The sequence below is a fragment of the Schistocerca serialis genome, chromosome 7, assembly GCF_023864345.2.
Source record: "Schistocerca serialis cubense isolate TAMUIC-IGC-003099 chromosome 7, iqSchSeri2.2, whole genome shotgun sequence".
Lineage (NCBI taxonomy): Eukaryota > Metazoa > Arthropoda > Insecta > Orthoptera > Acrididae > Schistocerca > Schistocerca serialis.
The window spans coordinates 249,925,613-249,953,573 of record NC_064644.1 but is presented as its reverse complement, the minus strand read 5'-3'; the positions used below and the strand labels follow the sequence as shown (position 1 = coordinate 249,953,573).

Genomic DNA, 27,961 nt, shown 5'->3' with positions numbered 1-27,961 from the left:
CACATCCAAACAATAAGAGACAAACTTGTAGGGTAAATCCTACTACACAACAACATCACTGGAACAATAGCAGAAGGAGCTATTGAGGGAAGGAATCGGCGGGGCGACCAAGGATACCATACATACAACGGATGATGAATGACGTTGGATGTAACACATACTTGGAAATGAAGACGAAGTCAGACAGAAGAGGGGAATGGTGCTCTGCTGCAAACCAACCTCACGACTGAAGATTTGAAGACCCGCTAGGTTTCGAGACCATTTCAGTTCAGAATGCCAACCGAAACGAGGCAGCGAATGTCGCACTGTGTCAGGCGAGTCCGCATGTTCTCTTTACATGAGTGGCTGCTGGTTATACACTCTGACACGCATACACACACACACACACACAAACACGATCCACCTTAGAGGAGTTTATGCAAATTGGCCACAAACTGAAATCCAAAGAGGTTGTTGTTGTTGTTGTTGTGGTCTTCAGTCCTGAGACTGGTTTGATGCAGCTCTCCATGCTACTCTATCCTGTGCAAGCTTTTTCATCTCCCAGTACCTACTGCAACCTACATCCTTCTGAATCTGCTTAGTGTATTCATCTCTTGGTCTCCCTCTACGATTTTTACCCTCCACGCTGCCCTCCAATACTAAATTGGTGATCCCTTGATGCCTCAGAACATGTCCTACCAACCGATCCCTTCTTCTGGTCAAGTTACGCCACAAACTTCTCTTCTCCCCAATCCTATTCAATACTTCCTCATTAGTTATGTGATCTACCCATCTAATCTTCAGCATTCTTCTGTAGCACCACATTTCGAAAGCTTCTATTCTCTTCTTGTCCAAACTATTTATCGTCCATGTTTCACTTCCATACATGGCTACACTCCATACAAATACTTTCAGAAATGACTTCCAGACACTTAAATCAATACTGGATGTTAACAAATTTCTCTTCTTCAGAAACGCTTTCCTTGGCATTGCCAGTCTACATTTTATATCCTCTCTACTTCGACCATCATCAGTTATTTTGCTCCCCAAATAGCAAAACTCATTTACTACTTTAAGTGCCTCATTTCCTAATCTAATTCCCTCAGCATCACCCGACTTAATTAGACTACATTCCATTATCCTTGTTTTGCTTTTGTTGATGTTCATCTTATATCCTCCTTTCAAGACACTGTCCATTCTATTCAACTGCTCTTCCAAGTCCTTTGCTGTCTTTGACAGAATTACAATGTCATCGGCGAACCTCAAAGTTTTTATTTCTTCTCCATGAATTTTAATACCTACTCCGAATTTTTCTTTTGTTTCCTTTACTGCTTGCTCACTATACAGATTGAACAACATCGGGAGAGGCTACAACCCTGTCTTACTCCCTTCCCAACCACTGCTTCCCTTTCATGTCCCTCGACTCTTATAACTGCCATCTGGTTTCTGTGCAAATTGTAAATAGCCTTTCGCTCCCTGTATTTTACCCCTGCCACCTTTAGAATTTGAAAGAGAGTATTCCAGTCGACATTGTCAAAAGCTTTCTCTAAGTCTACAGATGCTAGAAACGTAGGTTTGCCTTTCCTTAATCTTTCTTCTAAGATAAGTCGTAAGGTCAGTATTGCCCCACGTGTTCCAACATTTCTACGGAATCCAAACTTATCTTCCCCGAGGTCGGCTTCTAGCAGTTTTTCCATTCGTCTGTAAATAACTCGCGTTAGTATTTTGCAGCTGTGACTTATTGAACTGATAGTTCGGTAATTTTCACATTTGTCAACACCTGCTTTCTTTGGGATTGGAATTATTATATTCTTCTTGAAGTCTGAGGGTATTTCGCCTGTCTCGTACATCTTGCTCACCAGATGGTTGAGTTTTGTCAGGACTGGCTCTCCCAAGGCCGTCAGTAGTTCTAATGGAATGTTGTCTACTCCTGGGGCCTTGCTTCGACTCAGGTCTTTCAGTGCTCTGTCAAACTCTTCACGCAGTATCATATCTCCCATCCCATCTTCATCCTTCCTCTTCCACAATATTGTCCTCAAGTATATCGCCCTTGTATAGACCCTCTATATACTCCTTCCACCTTTCTACTTTCCCCTCTTTGCTTAGAACTGGGTTTCCATCTGAGCTCTTGATATTCATACAAGTCGTTCTCTTATCTCCAAAGGTCTCTTTAATTTTCCTGTAGGCGGTATCTATCTTACCCCTAGTGAGATAGGCCTCTACATCCTTACATTTGTCCTCTAGCCATCCCTGCTTAGCCATTTTGCACGTCCTGTCGATCTCATTTTTGAGACGTTTGTATTCCTTTTTGCCTGTTTCACTTACTGCATTTTTATATTTTCTCCTTTCATTAATTAAATTCAATATTTCTTCTGTTACCCAAGGATTTCTACTAGCCCTCGTCTTTTTACCTACTTGATCCTCTGCTGCCTTCACTACTTCATCCCTCAAAGCTACCCATTCTTCTTCTACTGTATTTCTTTCCCCCATTCCTGTCAATTGCTCCCTTATGCTCTCCCTGAATCTCTGTACAACCTCTGGTTCTTTTAGTTTATCCAGGTCCCATCTCCTTAAATTCCCACCTTTTTGCAGTTTCTTCAGTTTTAATCTACAGGTCATAACCAATAGATTGTGGTCAGAGTCCACATCTGCCCCTGGAAATGTCTTACAATTTAAAACCTGGTTCCTAAATCTCTGTCTTACCATTATATAATCTATCTGATACCTTTTAGTATCTCCAGGGTTCTTCCATGTATTCAACCTTCTTTCATGATTCTTAAACCAAGTGTTAGTTATGGTTATGTTGTGCTCTGTGCAAAATTCTACCAGGCGGCTTCCTCTTTCATTTCTGTTCCCCAATCCATATTCACCTACTATGTTTCCTTCTCTCCCTTTTCCTACACTCGAATTCCAGTCACCCATGACTATTAAATTTTCGTCTCCCTTCACAATCTGAATAATTTCTTTTATTTCATCATACATTTCTTCAATTTCTTCGTCATCTGCAGAGCTAGTTGGCATATAAACTTGTACTACTGTAGTAGGTGTGGGCTTCGTATCTATCTTGGCCACAATAATGCGTTCACTATGCTGTTTGTAGTAGCTTACCCGCATTCCTATTTTCCTATTCATTATTAAACCTACTCCTGCATTACCCCTATTTGATTTTGTGTTTATAACCCTGTAGTCACCTGACCAGAAGTCTTGTTCCTCCTGCCACCGAACTTCACTAATTCCCACTATATCTAACTTCAACCTATCCATTTCCCTTTTTAAATTTTCTAACCTACCTGCCCGATTAAGGGATCTGACATTCCACGCTCCGATTCGTAGAACGCCAGTTTTCTTTCTCCTGATAACGACATCCTCTTGAGTAGTCCCCGCCCGGAGATCCGAATGGGGGACTATTTTACCTCCGGAATATTTTACCCAAGAGGACGCCATCATCATGTAATCATACAGTAAAGCTGCATGCCCTCGGGAAAAATTACGGCTGTAGTTTCCCCTTGCTTTCAGCCGTTCGCAGTACCGGCACAGCAAGGACGTTTTGGTTATTGTTACAAGGCCAGATCAGTCAATCATCCAGACTGTTGCCCTTGCAACTACTGAAAAGGCTGCTGCCCCTCTTCAGGAACCACACGTTTGTCTGGCCTCTCAACAGATACCCCTCCGTTGTGGTTGCACCTACGGTACGGCTATCTGTATCGCTGAGGCACGCAAGCCTCCCCACCAACGGCAAGGTCCATGGTTCATGGGGGGGGGGGGAGGTCCAAAGAGGTATTAGCAAGTTATTAGCAAATATGGTATTAATGTGCCTGTCTTCTCGAAACTTTCCTCGTTTTTTTTCCGTGACAGTGTTCTTACGTAAGCTCGCTATCCAATGTTTAATTGCACCTCACACACACCAATATCTTGCATATTTCCCAGCGCTATGTTATTATATATTATTGTATTTTTATGTGTTACATGATTTTCAGCGTTTTTGGTTAAGTAATCATGCAGCAGACTGATGGTAAATACAGCAGTGCAGTCAGCATACGCTACAGATCAGATCTCACCCAAAAATAATTCGTTTTATGTTCAGAGCTCTGGGCTTTTGTATTGAACCTATGTTCAGAGTTTTCAGATTATGCAAATTGCACAACATGTGCATTGCACGGATGACGTCCTACGAGGCGATTTCTACCACACTTGCGAAAAGTTCGTAAACTTTGAATTCACTAAGTCGCCTATCTTTTTTATGGTATTTGGTAATCATTACTTTTCGTTATTAAAGAATCTGTTTTGGACTGGCCTGTGAATGTTACATGTCATTGTTCCATAATGAATAGTGATGCGTGTTTAATAGGTTCCGTCGGAATAACGGTTATAAACAGTTACAAACTGCTTAAATTTTGGCTTGAGTGCTGAGGATACAGAAGATGACAGCTTTCAAATGCACACCAGTCATTCTCTCTACTGTCTCGAGTTAGTGTGTGTGAATACAACGTACACCAAGGAACTGGAGGTAGAAATGCAACCTATCGTTTAAAAGTACTGCACCACATGCACCCGTATTGTAAGTAAGAAATCATTATTTCAGCTACTGTGCTGTTATCGCACATTCTCCACAAATGAGTAGAACTTCTACCCTCATTTCTGTTCCCGTCTAAATTGTACTCGCATAAGTCTTCCACTGAAGACAGTTAACTGAATGATCGATGATCATTTTCCTTTTGTTATCCTATGTTGCTGCACTTGAGCTAATAGTAGAGGAGGAAGCTGCTCTGAGACACGTTGCTAAACAGGCATTGAGGAGAGTAACTGGATTACCGAATAAAAATATGGAGTGTTATGTAAAAAGATGAATTGTTGCTCACATCTTCGTAACGAACGAGACCACGAGAAAGGCAATGAAAGACTTTATGTCCCACTGGTAGTTCACCATCTGCTTTGATACCTATTTTATTTTGTTTCAAAACTAAACGCTGTTTGAGGTGGTCAGGACTGACGGAGCCCCCTGTATATGACCTGTTACGGAATTTCACATAAATTGACATTACGAGAAAAATTAAAAGGGCTTTCTCTGTGTTAAAAAACAGTGAGGTGTGAACTATAAATTGCTGAAAGACTGTGTCCATGTGCGCGATGAATATCAAATGCTAAAAAGTGTAGTTTATTATCTGTAAAGCTCGCAACCAGCGATGCGTTGAATAAATAGCCTTTTGTTTATAGTATCTGTGTAATGTAGATGAAGAAGAACAGAGATAATTTTTTTGGGGTTGGATTTTTTTTTCCTAGCTCGCTTCGTCTAGCGGAAGGCCACCATCGTCTCACAGTCTGATATTTAATGTAAGTCGTCTGTAAGTTATCAGAATATATTCCAATTGTTATTAGAAAGTGTTGGTTATTGAAGTAGTGAGCATCTCCAATAATAGCCACCATTAATTGTAATTAATAACCCTATTTCAGAACTTTGTATTGCGGGGAGCTGTCTTTCCCTAGCAGCATTTGGTCGGCCATTACGCTGACGATATTTTTTTAGTTAGAAATTCAGTCTGTAATATTAAATGTAAATGCGGGAGACCTCTGTATTTTGAAAGTTTAATAGTTTCAAAGCTAGTAAAGTAAAGACAAATTCCTTTCATTAAGGTTTTCGTACTGAATGAGTTCAGTATATTTAAGATTGGCCGCTTAACGGCAGATGAGATTCTCCTCAGCTTTTGCTTTGCAGATAACGAATAGTAAATACAGAAAAATATTCCGTTTAATAAGCATAAAAAATATCTCAGTTTCTTTGTGAAAGTAGGTACATAAATGACCAGTAGCACCTGAGAACCAAATTAATCATTATAGTTTGGGTAAAAGCACTCATATTTTCTCTCCATAATAGCAGCGCCACGCGAACTATGTGTTAGAAGGCGGTGAGTCGCGCGCTGTGTATAAAATATTACTTCGTGCGTACTTCGGAATAGTCAATGTCCGTACGTATGTTATCGTGGTGCTGGGTTATTTCAGAGTCTCATGCTAGCCCACAACATTTAACAGGGTAAATAATCTTACAGTACTGAGTGAATAATATTGCAGTATTCAGTATCTATTTTTTTGATTAATCACTGCTCTTAACCTATAGACTTTAACAAAACTCCCAATCCCTAGTACCGCGATAAACCTCAGCCAACAACCCGATCTGGTGATTCTGATCGGTGGATAACAATGTTTTCTTCGATGCAAGGCGACCATTTACATAAAGTTAGCGGAGAGAAGCAGGGAATATAGTAGTAAATTTACCTGTCATGCAGTTCTTGATAATACCTTATTTTGTATACTCACCCAAACTTTATGAAGTTGCTCCATGTGTCAACCATCCTCTGTCTCAAAGCACCCTCCAGAGTGTTCGGGTCCCACTCTACAGTGCTGGCGGTGTTAAGGAACAGGAATTTCGTTTCCGCTGCGTGAGGGGTACCTATGAGAGATAATTGCTTTATAGTAACACCAGCTAGCCAACAAAGCAAATAGTGTGAGATATATTAACTTCGTACAGCATTTTGTAAATCTAAATGGAAACCTTCATCCATTAGCAAAAACGTATTCATCACCATAAAAAATTACTTTCACATGAAGACATATGTCAATCACGTAAAGATGTCCGTACAGTACATCGATGATAGGCTTACATTTCTGTAGAGATTATTCCAATGGGATTATTTAAGTGAGAGGCGTTTGACCATTAGAGCGATTCAAAAAGAAAAACCATGAAGAATTTCAGATCACAAGAGAACTGCATACCATATCAGGGTTTAATTGTTTATATTATCATCCTCTCTCAGGGGTATGTCCTTTCGGAATTCTTGTACGTCTACCGTAATGTAAAATGATTTACCTAATCACAAAGTTCACTCACTGACTTCAGGTTTCATAAATGTGGAACAGTTTTCGAAACTACTTTTGCTCCAGAGAGAATGTAACTTGCCTCCTCCAGCTACGAGTTCTTCCAGCCGACTCGTATACTTATCCGTTTATTTCTACATACCGGTACGTACTCTGCAAGCCGCCTTACGGCTATGGTGGAGGGTACCTTGTACTGCTGTTCGCCCTAACCTTTTGTGTTCCACTTTCAAATGGACCGAGGGAAAAGCGATTACATGCTTGTGTACGATCCACGATCACTCTTGTCTTCGCAGTCTTTACGCGTAATGCGTTTTCGTGGCAGTAGTACCATTCTGCCGCCTGTCACAAATGTCCTTCTCTAAGTTTTCTCAATACTTTCTAGCGATAAGAACGCCTTCATCACTCCAGGGATTTCTGTTTCAAATCGCGTATCATTTCCGTAGAACATGTGTGTTGATCAAATCTACCGGTAATAGATATAGCCATACATCTCTGAATTGCTTCGGTGTCTTCCTTTAATCCGACCTCCGACCTGATGAGGAGTTCAGTGACTTGAGCAGTACCCAGAAGTGATCACGAAAGTGTTCTCTACGCAGTCTCCATCAAAAGTGAACTGAAATCAATCATTCGTCTTCCTAACAATTGACATTACGTGGTCGTTGCATAATATGTCGCTTTGCAACATTACGCCTAAATGCTTGATCGAAGTGACTGTAGCAAGCAGCACAAAAGTAAAATTGTATTCGAAAATTATAGGATTGTTTTTCGCACACATCTGCATTGTTTTAAAAATGGTTCAAATGACTCTGAGCACTATGGGACTTAACATCTGAGGTCATCAGTACCCTAGAACCTAGAACTGCTTAAAAGTAACTAACCTAAGGACATCACACCCATCCATGCACGAGGCAGGATTCGAACCTGCGACCGTAGCGGTCACTGCGGCCGGCTCATTGATTTACATTTTGCCACATTCATAACAAGCTTCCATTCATCTTACCAAATAGAAAATCCTGTACAGTCAGTCTCTGATGACACTTCCCGGGCACTGTAACGTCATCAGCAGTCTTAAAGCCTGCATAGATTTTCCGTCAGATCACATACGTCTATACGGAACAACAGTGGTGCTGTCACACTTGCCTGGGGCGCTCCCGACGATGCTTTTGTCTTCGACGCACACTTACCGTCCAGGACAACGTATTGCCTCCTACAACATAAAAAGTCTTCGAACGCTCATCATCTGAGAACCTATTCCGTAAGATCGGACCTATGTTAATAGTGTAAAGTGTCAGATTCTTTCCACGAATATTTCTCTCACGGAAAGTGAATCATTTCTTTTACACAAAGCCATAGTTTATGTAATAGTACTATATTTTGGTTAGTACTATATTTTGGTTGAGGACGAATTCATCCTTTGTTTGAAAGATGACTAATATGTTGAAATGTGTGTAAAGACGTTTCTTGCTCAAATTCTTGACATTCGTCCTCCGTGATTCAATTAAACCATATAGCGTGTTTTGATATTCATTCCTCATGCGTTCTATGGCGATAAAACAAATTTTCTTATATATCTGAACCCTCTGATTAGGACTTGTCTTGTTACATCAAATTTCGTCTTTTACACCCATTGAATACACTCATGCTCACAAATTAAGGATAATGCTGACTACACTCTGGAACCGTGCAACCGCTACGGTCGCAGGATCGAATCCTGCCTTGGGCATGGATGTTTGTGATGTCCTTAGGTTACTTAGGTTTAAGTAGTTCTAAGTTCTAGGGGACTGATGATCTTAGAAGTTAAGTCCCATAGTGCTCAGAGCCATTTGAGCCATTTTTTGATAATGCTGATACATGGTGAGACCACGCTGTGGTGGGCGGTTTGCGGGTTTAAATCACCTAGGGGTATGACCATGCGGTGCATTTGATCTGCGATCGTGGCACGGTGGCGCTGGCAGCAGTCCACATACGAAGAGGTGTGTTGGTGCATGTCACAGTACAGTGCTGCGAGTAAGTGTGCAGACGTTTTCAAACATGCTAATGGTGACTGTGTGTTAAACATGGCTCAAAGAACACATATTGATGACGTTATGAGGGGTAGAATACTAGGGCGACTGGAGGCTGGTCAAAAACAGCAGGTCGAGGCATGGGCCCTCCGTGTGCCACAAAGTGTGATCTCAAGATTATGGCAATGATTCCAGCAGACAGGAACCGAGTCCAGGCGCTATAGTACGGGACGTCCACAGTGTACAACAATACCAGAAGATTGATATCCCATCATCAGTGCCTGCACACGGCCACGAAGTACTACAGGTAGCCTTGCTCCGGACCTGACCGCAGCCACTGGAACAGATGTCTCCAGACACACAGTATACAGACCACTGAACAGACATGGTTTATTTGCCCGGAGACCTGCAAGGTGCCTTCCACTGATCCCTGGTCAGAGGAGAGCCCGTAAAGCCTGGTGTTAAGGACACAGTACATGGTCATTGAAACAGTGGTCCCAGATAATGTTCATGGGCGAGTCCAGGTATAGTCTGAACAGTGATTCTCGCCAGGTTTTCATCTGGCGTGAACCAGGAACCCTGTACCAACTCCTTAATGTCCTTGAAAGGGAACAGTATGGAGGTCGCGATTTGATAGTGTGTGTGTGTGTGGGGGGGGGGGGGGGGGGGGGTAATTATGATAAGTGCACGTACACCCCTGCATGTCTCTGACAGAGGAATTGTAACAGGTCAGGTGTATCGTGACGTCATTTTGCACCAGTATGTCCGCCTTTTCAGGGGTGCAGTGGGTCCCACCTTCCTCCTGATGGATGATAATGCACGGCCCCTACCGAACTGCCATCGTGGAAGAGTGCCTTGAAACCGAAGATATCAGGCGTATGGAGTGTCCTGCCTGTTCTCCAGACCTAAATCCCATCGACCACGTCTGGGACGCTCTCGGTCGACGTATCACTGCACGTCTCCAAACCCCTAGGACACTTCATGAGCTCCAACAGGCACTGGTGCAAGAATGGGAGTCTATACACCAGCAGTTTCTCGGCCACCTGATCCAAAGTATGCCAACTCGTTGTGCGGTCTGTGTACGTGTGTATGGTGATCATATCCCATATTGATATCGGGATACATGAGCAGGAAACAGTGGCGTTTTGTAGCACATGTATTTCGGGGCGGTTTTCTCAACTTAATATCGTGGACTTACAGGTATCAGGTATGTGTCCTGTGTGTTCCCTATGTGTCTATGCTATTAGCGCCAATTTTGTGTAGTGTCACGTTGTGTAACACCACATTCTGCAATTATCCTTAATTTATGAACATGAGTGTACAACACTCTGTAAAAGACTCATCGTTTTTTACAGTGTAAAATGCCTGTGCTGATTTTGTTACAGTGTGGAAGGATTATCAATTACATCGCCTAATGAAAGAACGCACTTACTGATTATTTAACGAACTAATTCACAACCAAAAAACTCACTGGAAATACCAACGTACACGGCCCAGCGACATTAATGTGATCGTCTCCTATATTCCACTTCAACATGCAATAACCAGTCACAGACGGCAGATGTTAGCACTAGTAGTGGAGGGGATATAAAGTGTCTCATGAGGACGTGGAAAACAGTGCAGTCGCTGTCGTAATGCCGGAACGAAGTGATGTGTCTGTCGTCCTAAATGGCATGGTCGCTGGCATTTTAGCCGGGGGCTGAAGCATTTCGCAAAATGTTGAGTTTATAAACTGTAAGCTGTGGCTTAAGTATCCCACGCATAGTAAAATGGCGCTAACTGAAACCGTTGTGCACCAAAGGTCCCAGGTGACAGGCGTGAACACGAACTGCGGAGATGTGTACGGGTGGATGGATGAGCAGCTGACTGCCCAGATCAACAAAGGGGCTACAGGGAGTGCCTCCTCAACGACAGATCGCCGAACGTTGTTCCCTACGGGCCTCCGCAGCAGGCGCCTGCTGAACACACCCATGATGACTGCCGTTCATGGGTGGCGAAGGCTGGAATTTGCAAACCAACACCGCAACTGGACGTCCACTGATCGGTGACACGTAGCCTTTTCAGGGGAATCATATTTAATGCTCCATCGAACAGATTCAGCTCGTGGTCTGGCGGTAGCGTTCTCGTTTCCCGCGCACAGGGCCCTCGTTCGATTCTCGGCGGGGTCAGGTATTTTTCCTGCCTTCAAATGAGTGGTTGTTCTTGTATCATCATCATTAATCCCCACTACCGTCAGAGGAAGGCAATGGCAAACCACCTCCACCAGGGCCTTGCCTAGTAGAGCTGTGCGGGTTTCCCGCATCGTCCCTTACGCTCCTCGGAGTATGGAACCTCATCATCATCATGATCATCATCATCATCACCATCATTGGACAAAAGGCCGTTGGAGTGTACTGAGTGAAACATCTGGAAACAAGAGGAGGTGGAGGGAGCTTTATCATCCGGGGAATATTTTCGTGGCATTCCGTGAGCTCGTCGTTCTGGAAGGCACAATGGATCAACACAAGTATGCATTTATCCCTGGGGAATGATGAGCATCCCTACATAAAGTTTGTTCTTCCTCCCTCGATGACGTCTACCAGCACGACAGTACAACGTGTCACACAACTCGCAGTGTACGTGAGTGGTTTGAAGGGCACCAGGATGAGTTTATCATGTTCCCCGGGCCACCAGTTCCCCGGGTTTAAACCCATTCATGAGTTTGTGCGAGCACATCGATCGGGCTGTTCGCACCATGGGACCTCAACCGAGAAAAATAGCGCTGCCGGCCAAGGCCCTGGAGTTGGCGTGACTCCACAGCTCCACATTCCTGTCGGTACGTTCAAGAATCTCACTGACTCTCTTCCTGCAGGTCCGGAAGCTGTCCGCGCTGCAAAACGTTTCAGGCTTTTAGCAGTTGGTCACATTTTTGTGACTGGACAGTGTATATAGAAACCACTTCTTGTAACTAATCTAAACTAAGACAAGCAACATATGCCATGCAACATGAGGTATATTACATAGCTAGATAGTAAACAAATTCTTAGTTCTCGCAAGGCATCTGTCTCATTCTCCAGACGAAGGTTTCTTCAGACTCCTAGGACACTTTTTGCGTCTCACTTAACGAAGAAATGCGGTGCTTGTTTTGGTAAGCCAAATATTACATTCAAAACTAAACCTCTTATGCTGATGAGAGCGAAAGTTTGCAGTGTTTATGTAGTTTGTCTTATAACAGTGTGGTATGGTCTTTAAATGCAAGATGCCTGATGGGATTTACACGAAAAAATAGGAATAACAATAAAATGTGTCAGCGAACAGAGTAGAGTTGAACATGTAATTACAGACGCAATCAAAAATTAAAAGTGGGAGGTGATCCACATGAGAGCTAAAAGGAATCCGTCAAACTTCAATTATACGATAAATCAGTCAAATCTTAAGGCCGTAAATTCAACTAAATGCCTAGGAATTACAATTACAAACAACTTAAATTCGAAAGAATACATAGAAAATGTTGCAGGAAAGAGAAACAAAAGACTGCGTGTTATTGGCAGAACACATAAAAAATGTAACACATCTACTAAAGATACTGCCTACATTACACTTGGCCGTCCTCTTTTGAAGTGCTGCTGCGCGGTCTGGAATCCTTACTAGGTAGGATTAACGGAGTACACCGAGAAAGTTCACAGACGAACAACATGTTTTGTATTCTCGCGATATAGGGGAGAAATTATGACGGACGTGATACAGGATTTGGGATGAACATCATTAAAACAAAGGTGGTTTTCGTTGCATCGGAATGTTCTCACGAAATTTCAATCACCAATTTTTTCCTCTGAATGCGAAAATACACTCCTGGAAATTGAAATAAGAACACCGTGAATTCATTGTCCCAGGAAGGGGAAACTTTATTGACACATTCCTGGAGTCAGATACATCACATGATCACACTGACAGAACCGCAGGCACATAGACACAGGCAACAGAGCATGCACAATGTCGGCACTAGTACAGTGTATATCCACCTTTCGCAGCAATGCAGGCTGCTATTCTCCTATGGAGACGATCGTAGAGATGCTGGATGTAGTCCTGTGGAACGGCTTGCCATGCCATTTCCACCTGGCGCCTCAGTTGGACCAGCGTTCGTGCTGGACGTGCAGACCGCGTAAGACGACGCTTCATCCAGTCCCAAACATGCTCAATGGGGGACAGATCCGGAGATCTTGCTGGCCAGGGTAGTTGACTTACACCTTCTAGAGCACGTTGGGTGGCACGGGATACATGCGGACGTGCATTGTCCTGTTGGAAAAGCAAGTTCCCTTGCCGATCTAGGAATGGTAGAACGATGGGTTCGATGACGGTATGGATGTACCGTGCACTATTCAGTGTCCCCTCGACGAACACCAGTGGTGTACGGCCAGTGTAGGAGATCGCTCCTCACACCATGATGCCGGGTGTTGGCCCTGTGTGCCTCGGTCGTATGCAGTCCTGATTGTGGCGCTCACCTGCACGGCGCCAAACACGCATACGACCATCATTGGCACCAAGGCAGAAGCGACTCTCATCGCTGAAGACGACACGTCTCCAATCGTCCCTCCATTCACGCCTGTCGCGACACCACTGGAGGCGGGCTGCACGATGTTGGGGCGTGAGCGGAAGACGGCCTAACGGTGTGCGGGACCGTAGCCCAGCTTCATAGAGACGGTTGAGAATGGTCCTCGCCGATACCCCAGGAGCAACAGTGTCCCTAATTTGCTGGGAAGTGGCGGTGCGGTCCCCTACGGCACTGCGTAGGATGATACGGTCTTGGCGTGCATCCGTGCGTCGCTGCGGTCCGGTCCCAGGTCGACGGGCACGTGCACCTTCCGCCGACCACTGACGACAACATCGATGTACTGTGGAGACCTCACGCCCCACGTGTTGAGCAATTCTGCGGTACGTCCACCCGGCCTCCCGCATGCCCCCTATACGCCCTCGCTCAAAGTCCGTCAGCTGCACATACGGTTCACGTCCACGCTGTCGCGGCATGCTACCAGTGTTAAAGACTGCGATGGAGCTCCGTATGCCACGGCAAACTGGCTGACACTGACGGCGGCGGTGCACAAATGCTGCGCAGCTAGCGCCATTCGACGGCCAACACCGCGGTTCCTGGTGTGTCCGCGGTGCCGTGCATGTGATCATTGCTTGTACAGCCCTCTCGCAGTGTCCGGAGCAAGTATGGTGGGTCTGACACACCGGTGTCAATGTGTTCTTTTTTCCATTTCCAGGAGTGTATTTTATTGAGGCCGACCTACATAGGAAGAAACGATCATCGTAATGAAATAAACCACAGAACGCACGGAAATATACAGGTGATCGCTTTTTCCGTCCTCTGTTCGAGATTGGAATAAAAGAGAATGATTGTGAAGCTGGTTCGATGACCCCTCTGCCAGGAACTTCAGTGTGATTTGCGAGCATCCATGTACATCCAGATGAATGGATACGTGTACTGGGAAATCGTTGTGCAGCGGAGAGCGTAAAGAAGGGCTTTATCGAGCGGTGATCGTCAAACATCTAATGATGATTAATACGTTCCGTGAAAACAAACTGCAAAAAGTTTAAATTTATTAAAATCATCTCGCTTCTAAAACAAAGCGCTCAACAGCCGGTGTCGCAGCTTACGTACCATAGGTGGTGTTACCGCCACTGGCGCCGCGGTAGTCGAACAGGTAGTAGTAGACGGGCTGGTCGGACAGCTGCGACACGTAACGGACCAGCGAGTCTGTCGGCTCGGCGAAGTGCTGGTCCGTCCCCAGCTGCAGCAACACAAGAGGTCAGTCAGCCAGGAGTTGCTCTCTTACAGGGTGTAGCAGCGTGATGCGAGGCGTGTTTTTTAAGTAAGTACCGTTTTGAAATTAAAAAAAGACTTGCTAAGATATCTCAATTATTTTATTTTTACATGAAAGCCTGTACATTGATCTACTTTTCTACATAATTTCCGTCAATATTGAGGCACTTGTCATAACGTTGTAGCAATTTTTGAATACCCTCCTCATAGAAGTCTGCCATCTGACTTGTTAACCACTGCATCACCACTGTTGTGATTTCGTCATCGTCTTAAAGACGCTGATCGCCCAGGTTCAAAAATGGTTCAAATGGTTCAAATGGGACTCAACTGCTGAGGTCATTAGTCCCCTAGAACTCAGAACTAGTTAAACCTAACTAACCTAAGGACATCACAAACATCCATGCCCGAGGCAGGATTCGAACCTGCGACCGTAGCGGTCTTGCGGTTCCAGACCGCCCAGGTGTTTCTTCAAGTGCAGGAGAAGATAGTAGTCACTGGGCGCAAGATCGGGGCTATACACAGGATGACCTAGAGTTTCTCATCGAAAATATGTGGCCGGCCACTGGCCGAGCGGTTCTGGACGCTTCAGTCCGGAACCACGCTGCTGCTGCGGTCGCAGGTTCGAGTCCTGCCTCGGGCATGGATGTGTCTGATGTCCTTAGTTTAGTTAGTTAGTTCTAAGTGTAGGGGACTGATGACTTCAGATGTTAAGTCCCATAGTGCTTAGAGCCATTTGAACCATTTTGGAAAGATGTGATGATAACTTTGGTCTGATTCGTCAAATGCGGACAGGCATTGTCTTGCAGCAAAACGATGCCCTTGCTCAACATGCCACGTATTTTGTTCTGAACTGAACGGCGCAGATTGTGGAATGTCTTACAGTAGGCTGCTGCATTGATTGTCTCATTATGAGGCAGAAATTCCACAAACAATACTTCTTTTCTGTTCCACATGATTTTCCGGGCAGAAATTGTTTGTTTAAATTTCACTTTTCTAGGTGAATCTGAATGCCGCCATTCCACGGACTGTTGCTTTGATTCTGGTGTGACGTAGTCCACCCATGTTTCATCGCCCATAACAATTTGGCTTAAGAAATCATCACCGTCGTTGTGGTACCGCTCAAGGAAAGTCAATGACCTGTCTAAACGTTTGGTTTTGTGCACATCGGTCAACATTTCCGGTACCCAACGTGCGCACAATTTTCGGGAATTCAAGTGCTCGGTCATAATGCCATACAAAACACTACGAGAAACATTAGGAAAGTCATCCTGCAAGAAGTAAATCGTAAAGCGTCTGTTTCCTCTCATCTTATTGTCCACTTCCTGCACCAAACTTGCATTAACGACTGAAGGACGCCCACTACGTTGTTCATCATGCACATTTGTGCGCCCATCTTTAAATGCTCTCACTCACTTTCTTACCATTCCACCACTCATAATGTTTTCTCCGTAAACGGCACAGATCTCACGATGAATATCGATCGCTTTCAGGCCTTTAACACTAAGAAATCTTTAACAGCCCGTACTTCGCAGTCGGCGGGACTCACGATTATCGGAGGCATCTTAAACACTCAGTATACACAACGTAAACAAGGAAGAATCAGACTGTAATGGCGTCGGTGCGTGGACAGCGGATGTAGGTACCCAGTGCGCATGCACAGAGCGCTGACTGCAGCTCTGCGGCCGCGATGTGGAAAGGTCCCGAGTTCGAGTCTCGGTCGGGCACACAGTTTTAATCTGCCAGGAAGTTTCATATCAGCGCACACTCCGCTGCAGAGTGAAAATCTCATTCTGGAAACATCCCCCAGGCTGTGGCTAAGCCATGTCTCCGCAATATCCTTTCTTTCAGGAGTGCTAGTTCTGCTAGTTTCGCAGGAGAGCTTCTGTAAAGTTTGGAAGGTAGGAGACGAGGTACTGGTAGAAGTAAAGCTGTGAGTAGCGGGCGTGAGTCGTGCTTCGGTAGCTCAGTTGGTAGATCACTTGCCCGCGAAAGGCAAAGGTCCCGAGTTCGAGTCTCGGTCGGGCACACAGTTTTAATCTGCCAGGAAGTTTCATATCAGCGCACACTCCGCTGCAGAGTGAAAATCTCATTCTGGAATGACTGTAGTAATTATACAGCAAATGAATATAATATTTAACACATCTGACTTTCTGATAGAACTGCTTGAAGACTCACAAGACAGCAATTTATTGAGATCTTCTACAGCTATTAAGCCGATGAACTGATATATTACTTTCACAAATAACGCTCTGACACTCAAGGTGCGTTACAATGGACATGAACCTTGATGGTAATTAAATTCATTGGCCTACCTATGCGCACGGAACGCTCGTCTGTTCAGCAACCTGTCATTATTAAGATAATGATGAAACTATCAAAAAAGATAGTTCATTTACCATACTTGCGATGCACAATGCAATACGGTATCTCACTAATTTTCACAAAAATGCTTCCACAGCACACAACTCGCGATGTGCAATTCGATTATATAAACACGTTCATAAAGGTAAAGAATGAAAAATGGGGAGCTGAACTTAACAACCGATAACTGAGAACAGAGCCTCCAAGTTAAACTATGCTTCATTAAGTCATAACAACAATACATCCTTTCATAACGTTCTCACAACTACAGAAATCAGCAAAATATTTCTTAAAACTTTTCTAGTGTATGACTGCCTTCTTTGACACTTACTGCAACTACCAGACAAGTTCATATGCTTCACTACAAAATTTCTGCAGCAAACCTTAACCACACTTAACCACACTCAGTATTCCAACAATAAGAAATTACACAATTATATATTAAAAATTCTGCATTCATATAATCTCTTTTCCCCAAAATTTGCTTCTGAACATATTATTTCAATGTCCGTTTGAAATAATGCTGCCTCCACCACACGGAAGGCCAGCTTCTACCTTTCTCAAAGCAACTACATAGCCAGACTGTCCAATACGTATTGACAAACTGCTACGTTCTATAAAAGTAAAACGAACCTCTCTGACCAGCATCTCTGGCCAGTAGTGTAGTTCCAGTGTTCATGATCATAAAGGGAATGTTAAAGCGATGTTCAAATGGCTCAAATGGCCCTGAGCACTATGGGACTTAACTTCTGAGGTCATCAGTCCCCTATAACTTAGAACTACTTAAACCTAACTAACCTAAGGACATCACACACATCCATGCCCGAGGCAGGATTCGAACCTGCGACCGTAGCGGTCGCGTGGTTCCAGACTGAAGCGCCTAGAACCGCTCAGCCATACCGGCCGGCTAAAGCGATATTACAAGGCTTTGAGAACATTTACCAGATTTACAAATTATACTCATATTCGTGACCCACTGCATACTCAGAAAAATTTTAGCAAGTAGGACAGCCATCTTTCAAGCGTACCTCAAGCATTTAAGGTATATGTGTGTGGCTATGCTACGCTTACAAGAGATCTTTAAGCGAAGTGTTTTACGGCCTGGAAATACAGAAAGGGATTCGAAGTTGAGCGTTTGAATGCAATAGATTGTTTGTGAGATGAAGTAGGTGCAACCGATAACAAAGGAAGATTGTACTGGTTTAGTGAAATTTAGAGTTCAGCGACCGTCATATTCATCGCTTGTCCAATACATTGTGTCTGGAACAAATACCACGGAAACGACACGGCAGGGGAGGAGTTTAACCCTCCAAGAAGTTAAAGGTCAAAAATAATAATTTCTGGTGGTGTAAGGTTTTGAAATACTCATTTCCAGGCATTGATACCTTAGATGTTTATGGTCCTCCACGTCACTGTGGTTTCGATCGTAATGATTCGGGGCGAAGTATTTTTCATAAAAGATACTGTTTGAGATTGCTGAATGCTAAATTCCATTGAGTAAATACATAAGGTCTTCCTTGCTTACCAGAATTATAGATCTCAGTCTGACAGGAACATACGTTGGTCGATTTCTTACACGTATTTTTCCATCCTTGGAGTATTGGTCATTTTAATTTTTGTTTGGTTGTATTAGAGATAAAATTGTAACTTGAAAAAATCATATCTGTTACAAAAAGTTTTAGTTAGACCGTAAACGTTTATATATATTAAACTGAAATAAGTCCAAGTTATATGCCTTACTTCTAAGTTTCTACGTCCTCTGAAGATTGACTCAAATAAGCAGAAATTGATAATACAGATATTAAGTTTGTTTTGCACAGAATTTGTTTTCTACAGGATAGGGCAAATCAAAATATTAAGTTAACTTTTAGTGAAACTCTTCCCACACATATCATAAAGACTGACGAGTGGCCAATTTTCAACAAATTTTTGAGTGTACTTAAGCCATTTTAATTCTCAACACTGAAATTCCTACTGAAATCTATTCTTGTCTTTCTAAAGTTATTCCAAAAATCAGGAAGCTAATTCTAACCGTATACAAAGGAAAGTGGGCTAACAAGGCAGCGAAGGAGTTACAGCAGCATCTACACAACTCACTAATAGCTAGGCTCGGATTAAAAGAGACGAAGTATGTGCAGTTGCTACCATGCTGGAAGTTCGTAAATACAGCAGCAGACTAAAAATCCAACTGGTTCTAATGGAAAATCGACGCTAGTGCTATAACTGGAAGTAAAAATGCGCTCTGGTGGCTGACACTTCTTTTTGTCTATAATAAGTAAATCTATGTAGGAGTTTCTGGGCATAATAAGTTAGAGCATTTTCTGTTGTTTAAGTGTACGTACGTGAGGAGAGCGTAATGGTTTTTCTTTCATTTAAAAAGAATAAAGTTTTTGTTTTGTGCGAGTTCTGCGTTTTTCTTAAATAACAATTATATGATCATTCTACAACTTTTTTCTTCTGAAAAATATATTATTAGTCAATAAAAATTCGTGAAGGTTGTACACTTCACACCAATGTAGAAAGAGCAATTTGAAATTCTTCCTTGCTCATACGGAAGATAACGATTACGACTCGTGAGGCTCAATGCTTCCTTGTTCAATAGTTGAACAGTTTCTTGCAGTCGCTCAGAGAGCACAGCACCTCCGATAGTTTCTCAGGAGGACTTGAAAAATTATTGAGAATTTGCCTTACCGTTGCGCGTTTCTCGTGTACGGTCATAGACCATCCCTCGTTTTAGTGGATGAGTTTGCAAGTATCAAAATATGTGACATAAATAAACGTGTCTATTGATTGCATTGAGTTAGAAGCTTACATTTATTACACTGCCAAGAGACCTTGGATCTTAGCACCATCAATCAGCGTAACTTTTTACCTTTGAGGGTATCATTGTACCAGTTACTACTTTTGTTTCAAATAACTGCTGCTCCACCTACTTGCATTATTTTGTACTAAAATAAACGTTTTATTATCTCTGTGCTTTCTGATTAGTATTTCAGTTGTCTTCCAACTTCCTAGAAGCTCTTAAGCCCGTGATTATCCTTAATTGCTTTGGCAGTAAAGAGAGCTTCTGGTGACAATGATTTAAGTTGAACAATACAAGAGCGATACAGATATCTTGAAGTCTTAAAGTAAACCTGCATACTGAATTAACACTGTTTTTTTCCTTCTTGCTAATACCTAATTCGCTTCTCGCACCATCTAAATTTACCCGTAACATTAGATAAAGGAAGAAGTATTTGTTTCTTAAGACTGATCAAAAGCTATTCTGAATGAGAGTATTACTTTGTACCAGCATTAAAATTGAAATTTTGTTATAATAGGACATAGTTGAATAATCAAAATAAGGATAACGTTCTACCAGTCGGGGCGTGGAATGTCAGAAGTTTTAAGTGGTAGGGAAACTAGAAAATATGAAAAGGGAAATGCAAAGGCTCAATATAGATATAGTAGGGGTCAGTGAGATGAAGTGGAAAGAAGACAAGGATTTATGGTCAGATGAGTATAAGGTAATATCAAGAGCACAGAAAATGCTATAACAGGAGTAGGATTCATTATGAATAGGAATGTAGGGCAGAGAGTGTGTTACTGTGAACAGTTCAGTGACAGGGTTCTTCTTATCAGAATCGAAGGCAAACCTACACAGATAACGATAGTTCAGGTATATATGCCGACGTCGCAAGCTGCAGATGAAGAGATAAAGTGTATGAGGATATTGAAAGAGTAATAAAGTATGTAAAGGGGGATAAAAATCTTATAGTCGTAGGGGACTGGAATGCAGTTGTAGCCTAAGGAGTAGAACAAAAGGTTGCGTGAGAATACGGGCATGGGGCAAGGAATGAGAGAGGAGAAAGACTAATTGAGTTCTGTAACAAGTTTCAGCTAGTAATAGCGAATACTCTGTCCAAGAATCACGAGAGGAGGAGGTATACATGGCAAAGGCCGGTTGATACGGGAAGATTTCAGTTTTTTTACATCATGGTCTGGCAGAGATTCCGAAATCAGGTACGGGATTGTAAGACGTACCTAGGAGTAGATATAGACTCAGACCAAAATATAGTAGCGATGAAGAGTAGCCTGAAGTTTAAGACATTAGACAGGAACACTTAATACGCAAAGAACTGGCATACGGAAGTACTGAGGAATGACGAAATACGCTTGAAGTTCTCTAAGGCAACAGATGCAGCAATAAGGAATAGCTCTATAGGCGGTACCGTTGAAGAGGAATGGACATCTCTAAAAGGAGCCATCACAGAAATTGGGAAGAAAAACATAGGGTCAAAGAAGGTAACTTCGAAGAAAGCGTGGGTAACAGAAGAAATACTTCAGTTGATTGATGAAAGGAGGAAGTACAAAAATGTTCCGGGAAACTCAGGAATACAGAAATACAAGTCGCTGAGGAATGAAATAAATAGGAAGTGCAGGGAAGCTAAGACGTAATGGCTGCAGGAAAAATGTGAAAACATAGAAAAAGAAGTAATTGTTGGAAGGACAGACCCAGCATACAGGAAAGTCAAAACAATCTTCGATGGCATTGAAAGCAAGGGTGGTAACATTAAGAGTGGAACGGAAATTCCGCTGTTAAATTCAGAGGAGTGAGCGGATAGGTGGAAAGAATACATTGAAAGCCTCCATAAGGTTAAGATTAGTCTGATGTGATAGAAGAAGAAACATGATTCGATTTAGAAGAAATAGGGCATCCAGTATTAGAATCAGTATTTAAAAGAGCTTTGGTGAAATGAAGGTCAAATAAGACAGAAGGGATTGATAAGATTCCATCAGAATTTCTAAACTCATTGGGGGAAGTGGCAACGAAACGACTATTCACGTTTGTGTGTAGAATGTATGAGTCAGGAGACATACCATCTGATTTTCGGAAAAGCATCATCCACACAGTTCCGAAGACAGCAAGAGCTCACCAGCGCGAGAATTATCGCACGATCAGCTTAACAGCTCATGTACCCAAGTTGCTTGCAAAAATAATATACAGAAGAACGAAAAAGAAGATTCAGGATGCGATAGACGACGATCAGTTTGGCTTTTGGAAAAGTAAAGGCACGGGGAGCAATTCTGGCGTTGCGGTTAATAATGGAAGCAAGACTAAAGAAAAATCAAGACAAGCTCATAGGATTTGTCGACCTGGAAAAAGCGTTCTACAATGTAAAATGGTGAAACATGTTCGAAATTCTGAAAAAACGTAGGGGTGAGCTATAGGGAGAGACGAGTCACATATAATATGTACAACAGCCAAAAGGGAGTAATAAGAGAGGACGACCAGGAACCAAGTGCTCGTATTAAAAAGGATGTAAGACAAGGATGTAGCCTTTTGCCCCTACTGTTCAGTCTGTACATCGAGTGAGCAATGATGGAAATAAAACAAAGCTTCTGGAGTGGAATTAAAATTCAAGGTGAAAGGAAATCAATGATACGATTCGCTGATGACACTGCTATTCTGAGAGAAAGTGAAGAAGGATTATATGATATGCTGAACGGAATTAACGGTCTGATGAGTGCACAATATTGACTGAGAGTAAATCGAAGAAAGACGATGGTAGAAATGTTAAAAAAGAGAAACTTAACATCACGATTGATGGTCACAAAGTAGGTGAAGTTAAGGAATTCTGCTACCCAGTCAGTACAAAAAAAAACAATGACGGACGGAGCAAGGAGGACATCAAAAGCAGACTAACTGTGGCAAAAACGGCATTTCTGGCCAAGAGAAGTCTACTAGTATCAAATATCGGCCTTAATTTGAAGAAGAAATTTCTGAGAATGTAAGTCTGGAGTTCAGAATCGTATGATAGTGAAACATGGACTGTGGGAAACCGGAACAGAAGAGAATCGAAGCATTTGAGATGTGGTGCTACAGGCGAATGTTGAAGATTAGGTGGACTGATAAGGTAGGGAATGAGGAGGTTCTTCGCAGAATTGGAGAGGAAAGGGGTATGTGAAAAACACAGATAAAGAGAAGGGTCAGGATGATAGAACATCTGTTGAGGGAATGACTTCCTCGGAACTAAAGGGAGCTGTAGAGTTCAAAAAATGTAGAGGAAGATAGATATTGGAATACATCCAGCAAATAATTGAGGACGTAGGTTGCAAGAGATGAAGAGTTTAGCACAGGGGAGGAATTCGTGGCGGGCCGCATCAAACCAGTCAGGAGACTGATGACAAAACAAAGGACGTAGTTAATATACATTTTCACTTTTCCAAGCACTCAATATACATGTAAAAGGTCTGTTGTGATGTGTGATTTACCTAGTGTCCAATATTTTCAAAACCTGGTAAAATGGAGCTCAAAGTTTCCGCGACTGACTGCATGAGACATAAATTTCAACTTGAAATGTTGCCCGTTCCTGAGAAAAAAGGACGGGGGGACAGACACACAGACGGATGAGAGATAATGAGAAATATTCCTGTGTTTTACATACGAATTAACAAGGACTTTTCCTTTACTTTCATTATGAAATCTTGCTGCTTGCCAGATTTCAAGACTCTTGGTTAAAGTGAAGTACACTATAGGTTTTGATCAGTGAGTTTGCGAGTATAAAAATATGTGACATAAATAGCTGTATCATTCGAGTCTATTATTTTAGAAGCGTGCGTTTGTTACAGCGCCAAGAGACCTTAGGAAGTGACGTAACTTTCAACTTGACACGTCTACCCAGTCCTAAGAAAAAGTAGTATTAGCAGACGGACTGACAGACAGACAGACAGTCGGATAACATAAGATAATTTATTTCCTTGTGATATAATTACAAACTAACAAATAACACATCAGACATCCACTGGCGAAGAGACTGATGCCTAAGAAAGCCAATTGTCATAATTTCGTAAATATTTCAAAATTTTGTGTTGAATGTGTTTTACAATATCTATAATTAGCGTAAGCAAGCTAACTTCTGGAGAACTGTCATTAAATGTACTTATTCATTTTCAGAGCTAACAAGTTACATCTTTCAACATTGCCGTTGGCAGATTACGGGACGCACAGCAAACCTAGCAAACTAAGACTGAAGCACAGAATCCCAGCTGCCGTGTGCTGCCCCTTCCCTTCCCCTCTTTTGATGCAAAACGAGAGTAGTGGACAGAATAGGCCTACCGCCTGAACTCAGAGCAGCATTTCGCAGTTTACGAAGTATCAGGTGAATCACGACGTCCTTCCTTTTGCTCATTGGAAGGAGTATATATTTATGGGTTGTATAGGAAGTTGTTCCCACAAAGCCCCAAATACTAGCACATGAAGACATTTTTCAAAAACTGGTCTGTTCTTCAACGCTCAGATTCATGTAGCTGTTGCTCGTTTCAAATTTTTTCGTACGAGTCGACAGAATAACGGATTGCTGAAATCAAGGCCACGAACGAGAATAGTTTAACTGATCTTGTGGAGTCTCATTTCAAGATAAAATGGATCGTGATGCCATTATTCAAGTATCTTCCTGATAATAGAATCCGAGACGAGATTGTAAACCATCACAACCGTAGTCTCACTGACGTGCTTACAGTAATCTAACTCCAGGAAGTGCAAGGCTTTGCCGAACTTGATTTTTATGGCGCTGCTACTGCAACGCTGGCTGTAGACAGCTTGCAGCGCCCCTGTTCTACAGAGGACGCTATTACCGCCGCCTCAGAGCAACAGCATAAACCGAAGGTGAAGTGCCCAGCCGCTTCAACAGCTGATTCAGTCTTCCGAAGTATTGTGTGGGACTTTTGTTTAACGCATGACCGTAAAAAACTGCTTGTCGTTACTGAATTTGTGTGTACAATAGTGAAAACTAGTGTAAAGGCAGGGTTCCTACTGTAGTAGTACAATGTCTGAAGCAAGCATGTATCGAGTTTATTATAAAAGTACTAGATGGATATAAGAGAAAAATTCATGACAGAATCACATAGTTTCTTTCATAAATTGTCACCGGCATTGTTTTTGTTAGGATTTGTAGTTCTTTCACTAAAATTGTCGCCCACTCTTCTCGTATCGCTCTTTCCGGCTCACATGTGGCCTCCAGTTGCCTTCCATTACAATAACCACACACGCCCTGCAAGTATTTCCGAAGGTTTCACAAGGGGTTACAATCAGCGCTGCGCGCATGCTAGGGCAAGACATCGATATCTTTATTTTCAAACCACTGTTTGGTTGTATCAGAAATATGCAAGGATGCATTAAGTTGTAACATTAGACTTTCGTTCCCTAGGTCCTCATACATTCTAATCATTACTGCCCCTACCATCTCATACAAATGGTTCAAATGGCTCTGAACACTATGGGACTTAACATCTGACGTCATCAATCCCCCAGAACTTACAACTACTTAAACCTAACTAACCTAATGACATCACACACATCCATGCCCGGTGCTGGATTCGAACCTGCGAAAGTAGCGGTCGCGCGGTTCCAGACTGAAGCGCCTAGAACCGCTCGGCCTCAGTATACAAGTGGGAGTTAATTGTAGTGTTCAGCGAAGTAATGCGTTACCTTCACCACAGAAGGCAGCCTAAATCATAACAATTCCACTACCAAAATCTCTGCTCATTCTTACCAACTGCTCTGCTGCCAGATCATGCAAATAATAGTGAAAACCCTCCGACTCATCTAAACTGCACTTTTTCTCATCACTAAAGATCACTTTATCCCATTCTGCGGGCGTTTTTGGGCAAACTCAAATTGCAGTCGTTTCTTGAACGCAAGATGTTTGTCAGTTGGTGAAATTTGTCGTACACGGCTGGCAGTTATTGACAACTGTAAATCGCCAACCAAGCTAAGACGAATAACGGTTTGTGGCCCTTGCTTTGCACAAAGATTGCCGTTTTGAAGCCTTATGTAGTTTCCTAGTTGACCCATATTTCCCGTTCCGTCTATATCGTGCGCCCAGTTGAACTAAATTATCGATCACTGTACTTGAACAGTTCAATTTCTTGGCAATTTATCGATTAGAGAGTCCCATTTCCTCCTACGCACAGATTTTTGCCGTTTCATAGCACGATAACTGTTTTCCGTGTGGCAAAGTCACGATCGTGGCACAAAATGCTTCAAGTGGCTCTGAGCACTATGGGACTTAACCTCTGACCTCATTAGTTCCTAGAACAAAAAAATGGTTCAAATTGCTCTGAGCACTATGGGACTTAACATCTACCGTCATCAGTCCCCTAGAACTTAGAAGTACTTAAGCCTAGTTAACCTAAGGACATCACATACATCCATGCCCGAGGCAGGATTCGAACCTGCGACAGTAGCGGTCGCGTAGTTCCGGATTGTATCGCCTAGAACAGCTCGGCCACTCAGGCCGACTCACGATCGTGGTTTATGAGCACAATATGTACTGTCGGTAATGGCGACGATACGATATTACAGTCCCTGTGTTATTCTGATTACGATGCAAAGTTTGCATCATAATCAGAACAACAGAGACACTGCAATATCGTATTTATCTACCGATAGCGGGCAAGCGAGTGTCAAGTACAGCGTCTGACCAATAGGGGAATATACGTAATAGAAGTTCGGATCTGTCGATGAGTTGTGCACGTATGCCCAAATGGTCTGCCAAAAATTGTCATTGCTGTCATTCCATTCTACAAATGATGGTTGTCGATATTCGCAGTTGCTGATTCAATTAATGTATGTCAATAATGATATGTGTTTGCCGCCTGCAATAAAGCCATGAACGCACGCACAAACACCGCACAGAACCGACTGCTTTTGAACCGAGTTCTACCCTCTATCACATGAATCGTTGACGTCTTGTTGTATATTGTACAACTGGCGTTAAATGCCATAACTGTATGACTGCATTCGTCGGTATACTGGATCTCATATTATTGAATATGCACTGTGCACAACTATTATAACCGACAATGTTACTTGTCCTAAAATATCCTTGCTTTTATACTGATTTCCACTACTGTATTTACACACAGCGGCTGATGGGAGCATTATCAATGTTGCTCGCCTTAAACAAAAGCAAAGCTACTAACGTAGTTGTGTACGAGCTCCTATATGCCGGCAACAACGCTTTGGTACTTCAGACGTAAACGCAGCTCCGGCGTTTGATTAAACGGCGGATCCCTGCAGAATAGTCTTGTTCATGAGAAAAATCCGCCCGCATCTCGTGGTCGTGCGGTAGCGTTCTCGCTTCCCACGCACGGGTTCCCGGGTTCGATTCCCGGCGGGGCCAGGCATTTTCTCTGCCTCGTGATGGCTGGGTGTTGTGTGCTGCCTTTAGGTTAGTTAGGTTTAAGTAGTTCTATGTTCTAGGGGACTGATGACCGTAGATGTTAAGTCCCATAGTGCTCAGAGCCATTTGATCCATTTTTTGAGAAAAATCCAAGTCTTGATGTAAGCAAAAGATCCATAGATTACCAGCAACGAACATTCTTTCGAGGTAGTAGGAACTTCACGTACTAGGGATGTCTGAATCAGTTATAAGTCATCGCACGGTACGACGACAACTATGATAGCAAGGGAACTGTTGTGGCCAACCTCAGGGAAAGAATCTGTGACAATAATTTGCTACCAGTAAATTATTAAGCTCAAATGTACCGAGACTATGTTATCAGCAATCTACATTACCCCAGGGAAACAAGGAAATTCATCGTGAAGCAAAAAACCTATCACTAAGAGATTGTGGGATACAAATAACCACAAATATGGTATCGTTTGTGCCCACCTTACCGCAGAAAAATGAGTGCAGCTGAACTATAGCCTCGTAATGACTACGTTTTGTTTCGGATCTGTTAATAGTGTCACCCTAAGTGAGACATTACGTGTAAATGACGTACGTTGTGACATTCAGAATTATCAACGGCGGGTCTTGCCAACAATGTGAGTAAAACTATGAATTCATATTTGGCAAAAATGAATTTTAAGAAATTAGCCGGTAAAATTTCCTATTTTTTGAGAGCTGAAACTGACTTATAGCTTCATGGGCCTTTCTCCAGATAATAGCGTGTGACG

General features: G+C 42.7%; 1 protein-coding gene across 1 annotated transcript in view; it reads right to left on the bottom strand.

Moving 5' to 3' along the window:
• LOC126413001 (venom carboxylesterase-6-like) overlaps nucleotides 1–27,961 on the bottom strand; it is a 142,163-nt gene that overhangs the window by 7,643 nt on the left and 106,559 nt on the right. The window contains exons 8-9 of the mRNA XM_050082894.1: nucleotides 14,494–14,623; nucleotides 6,292–6,424 (exon numbers count right to left, since the gene is read on the bottom strand). Coding sequence (XP_049938851.1) covers nucleotides 6,292–6,424; nucleotides 14,494–14,623 — 263 coding nt within the window. The remainder of the gene's footprint in view (nucleotides 1–6,291; nucleotides 6,425–14,493; nucleotides 14,624–27,961) is intronic.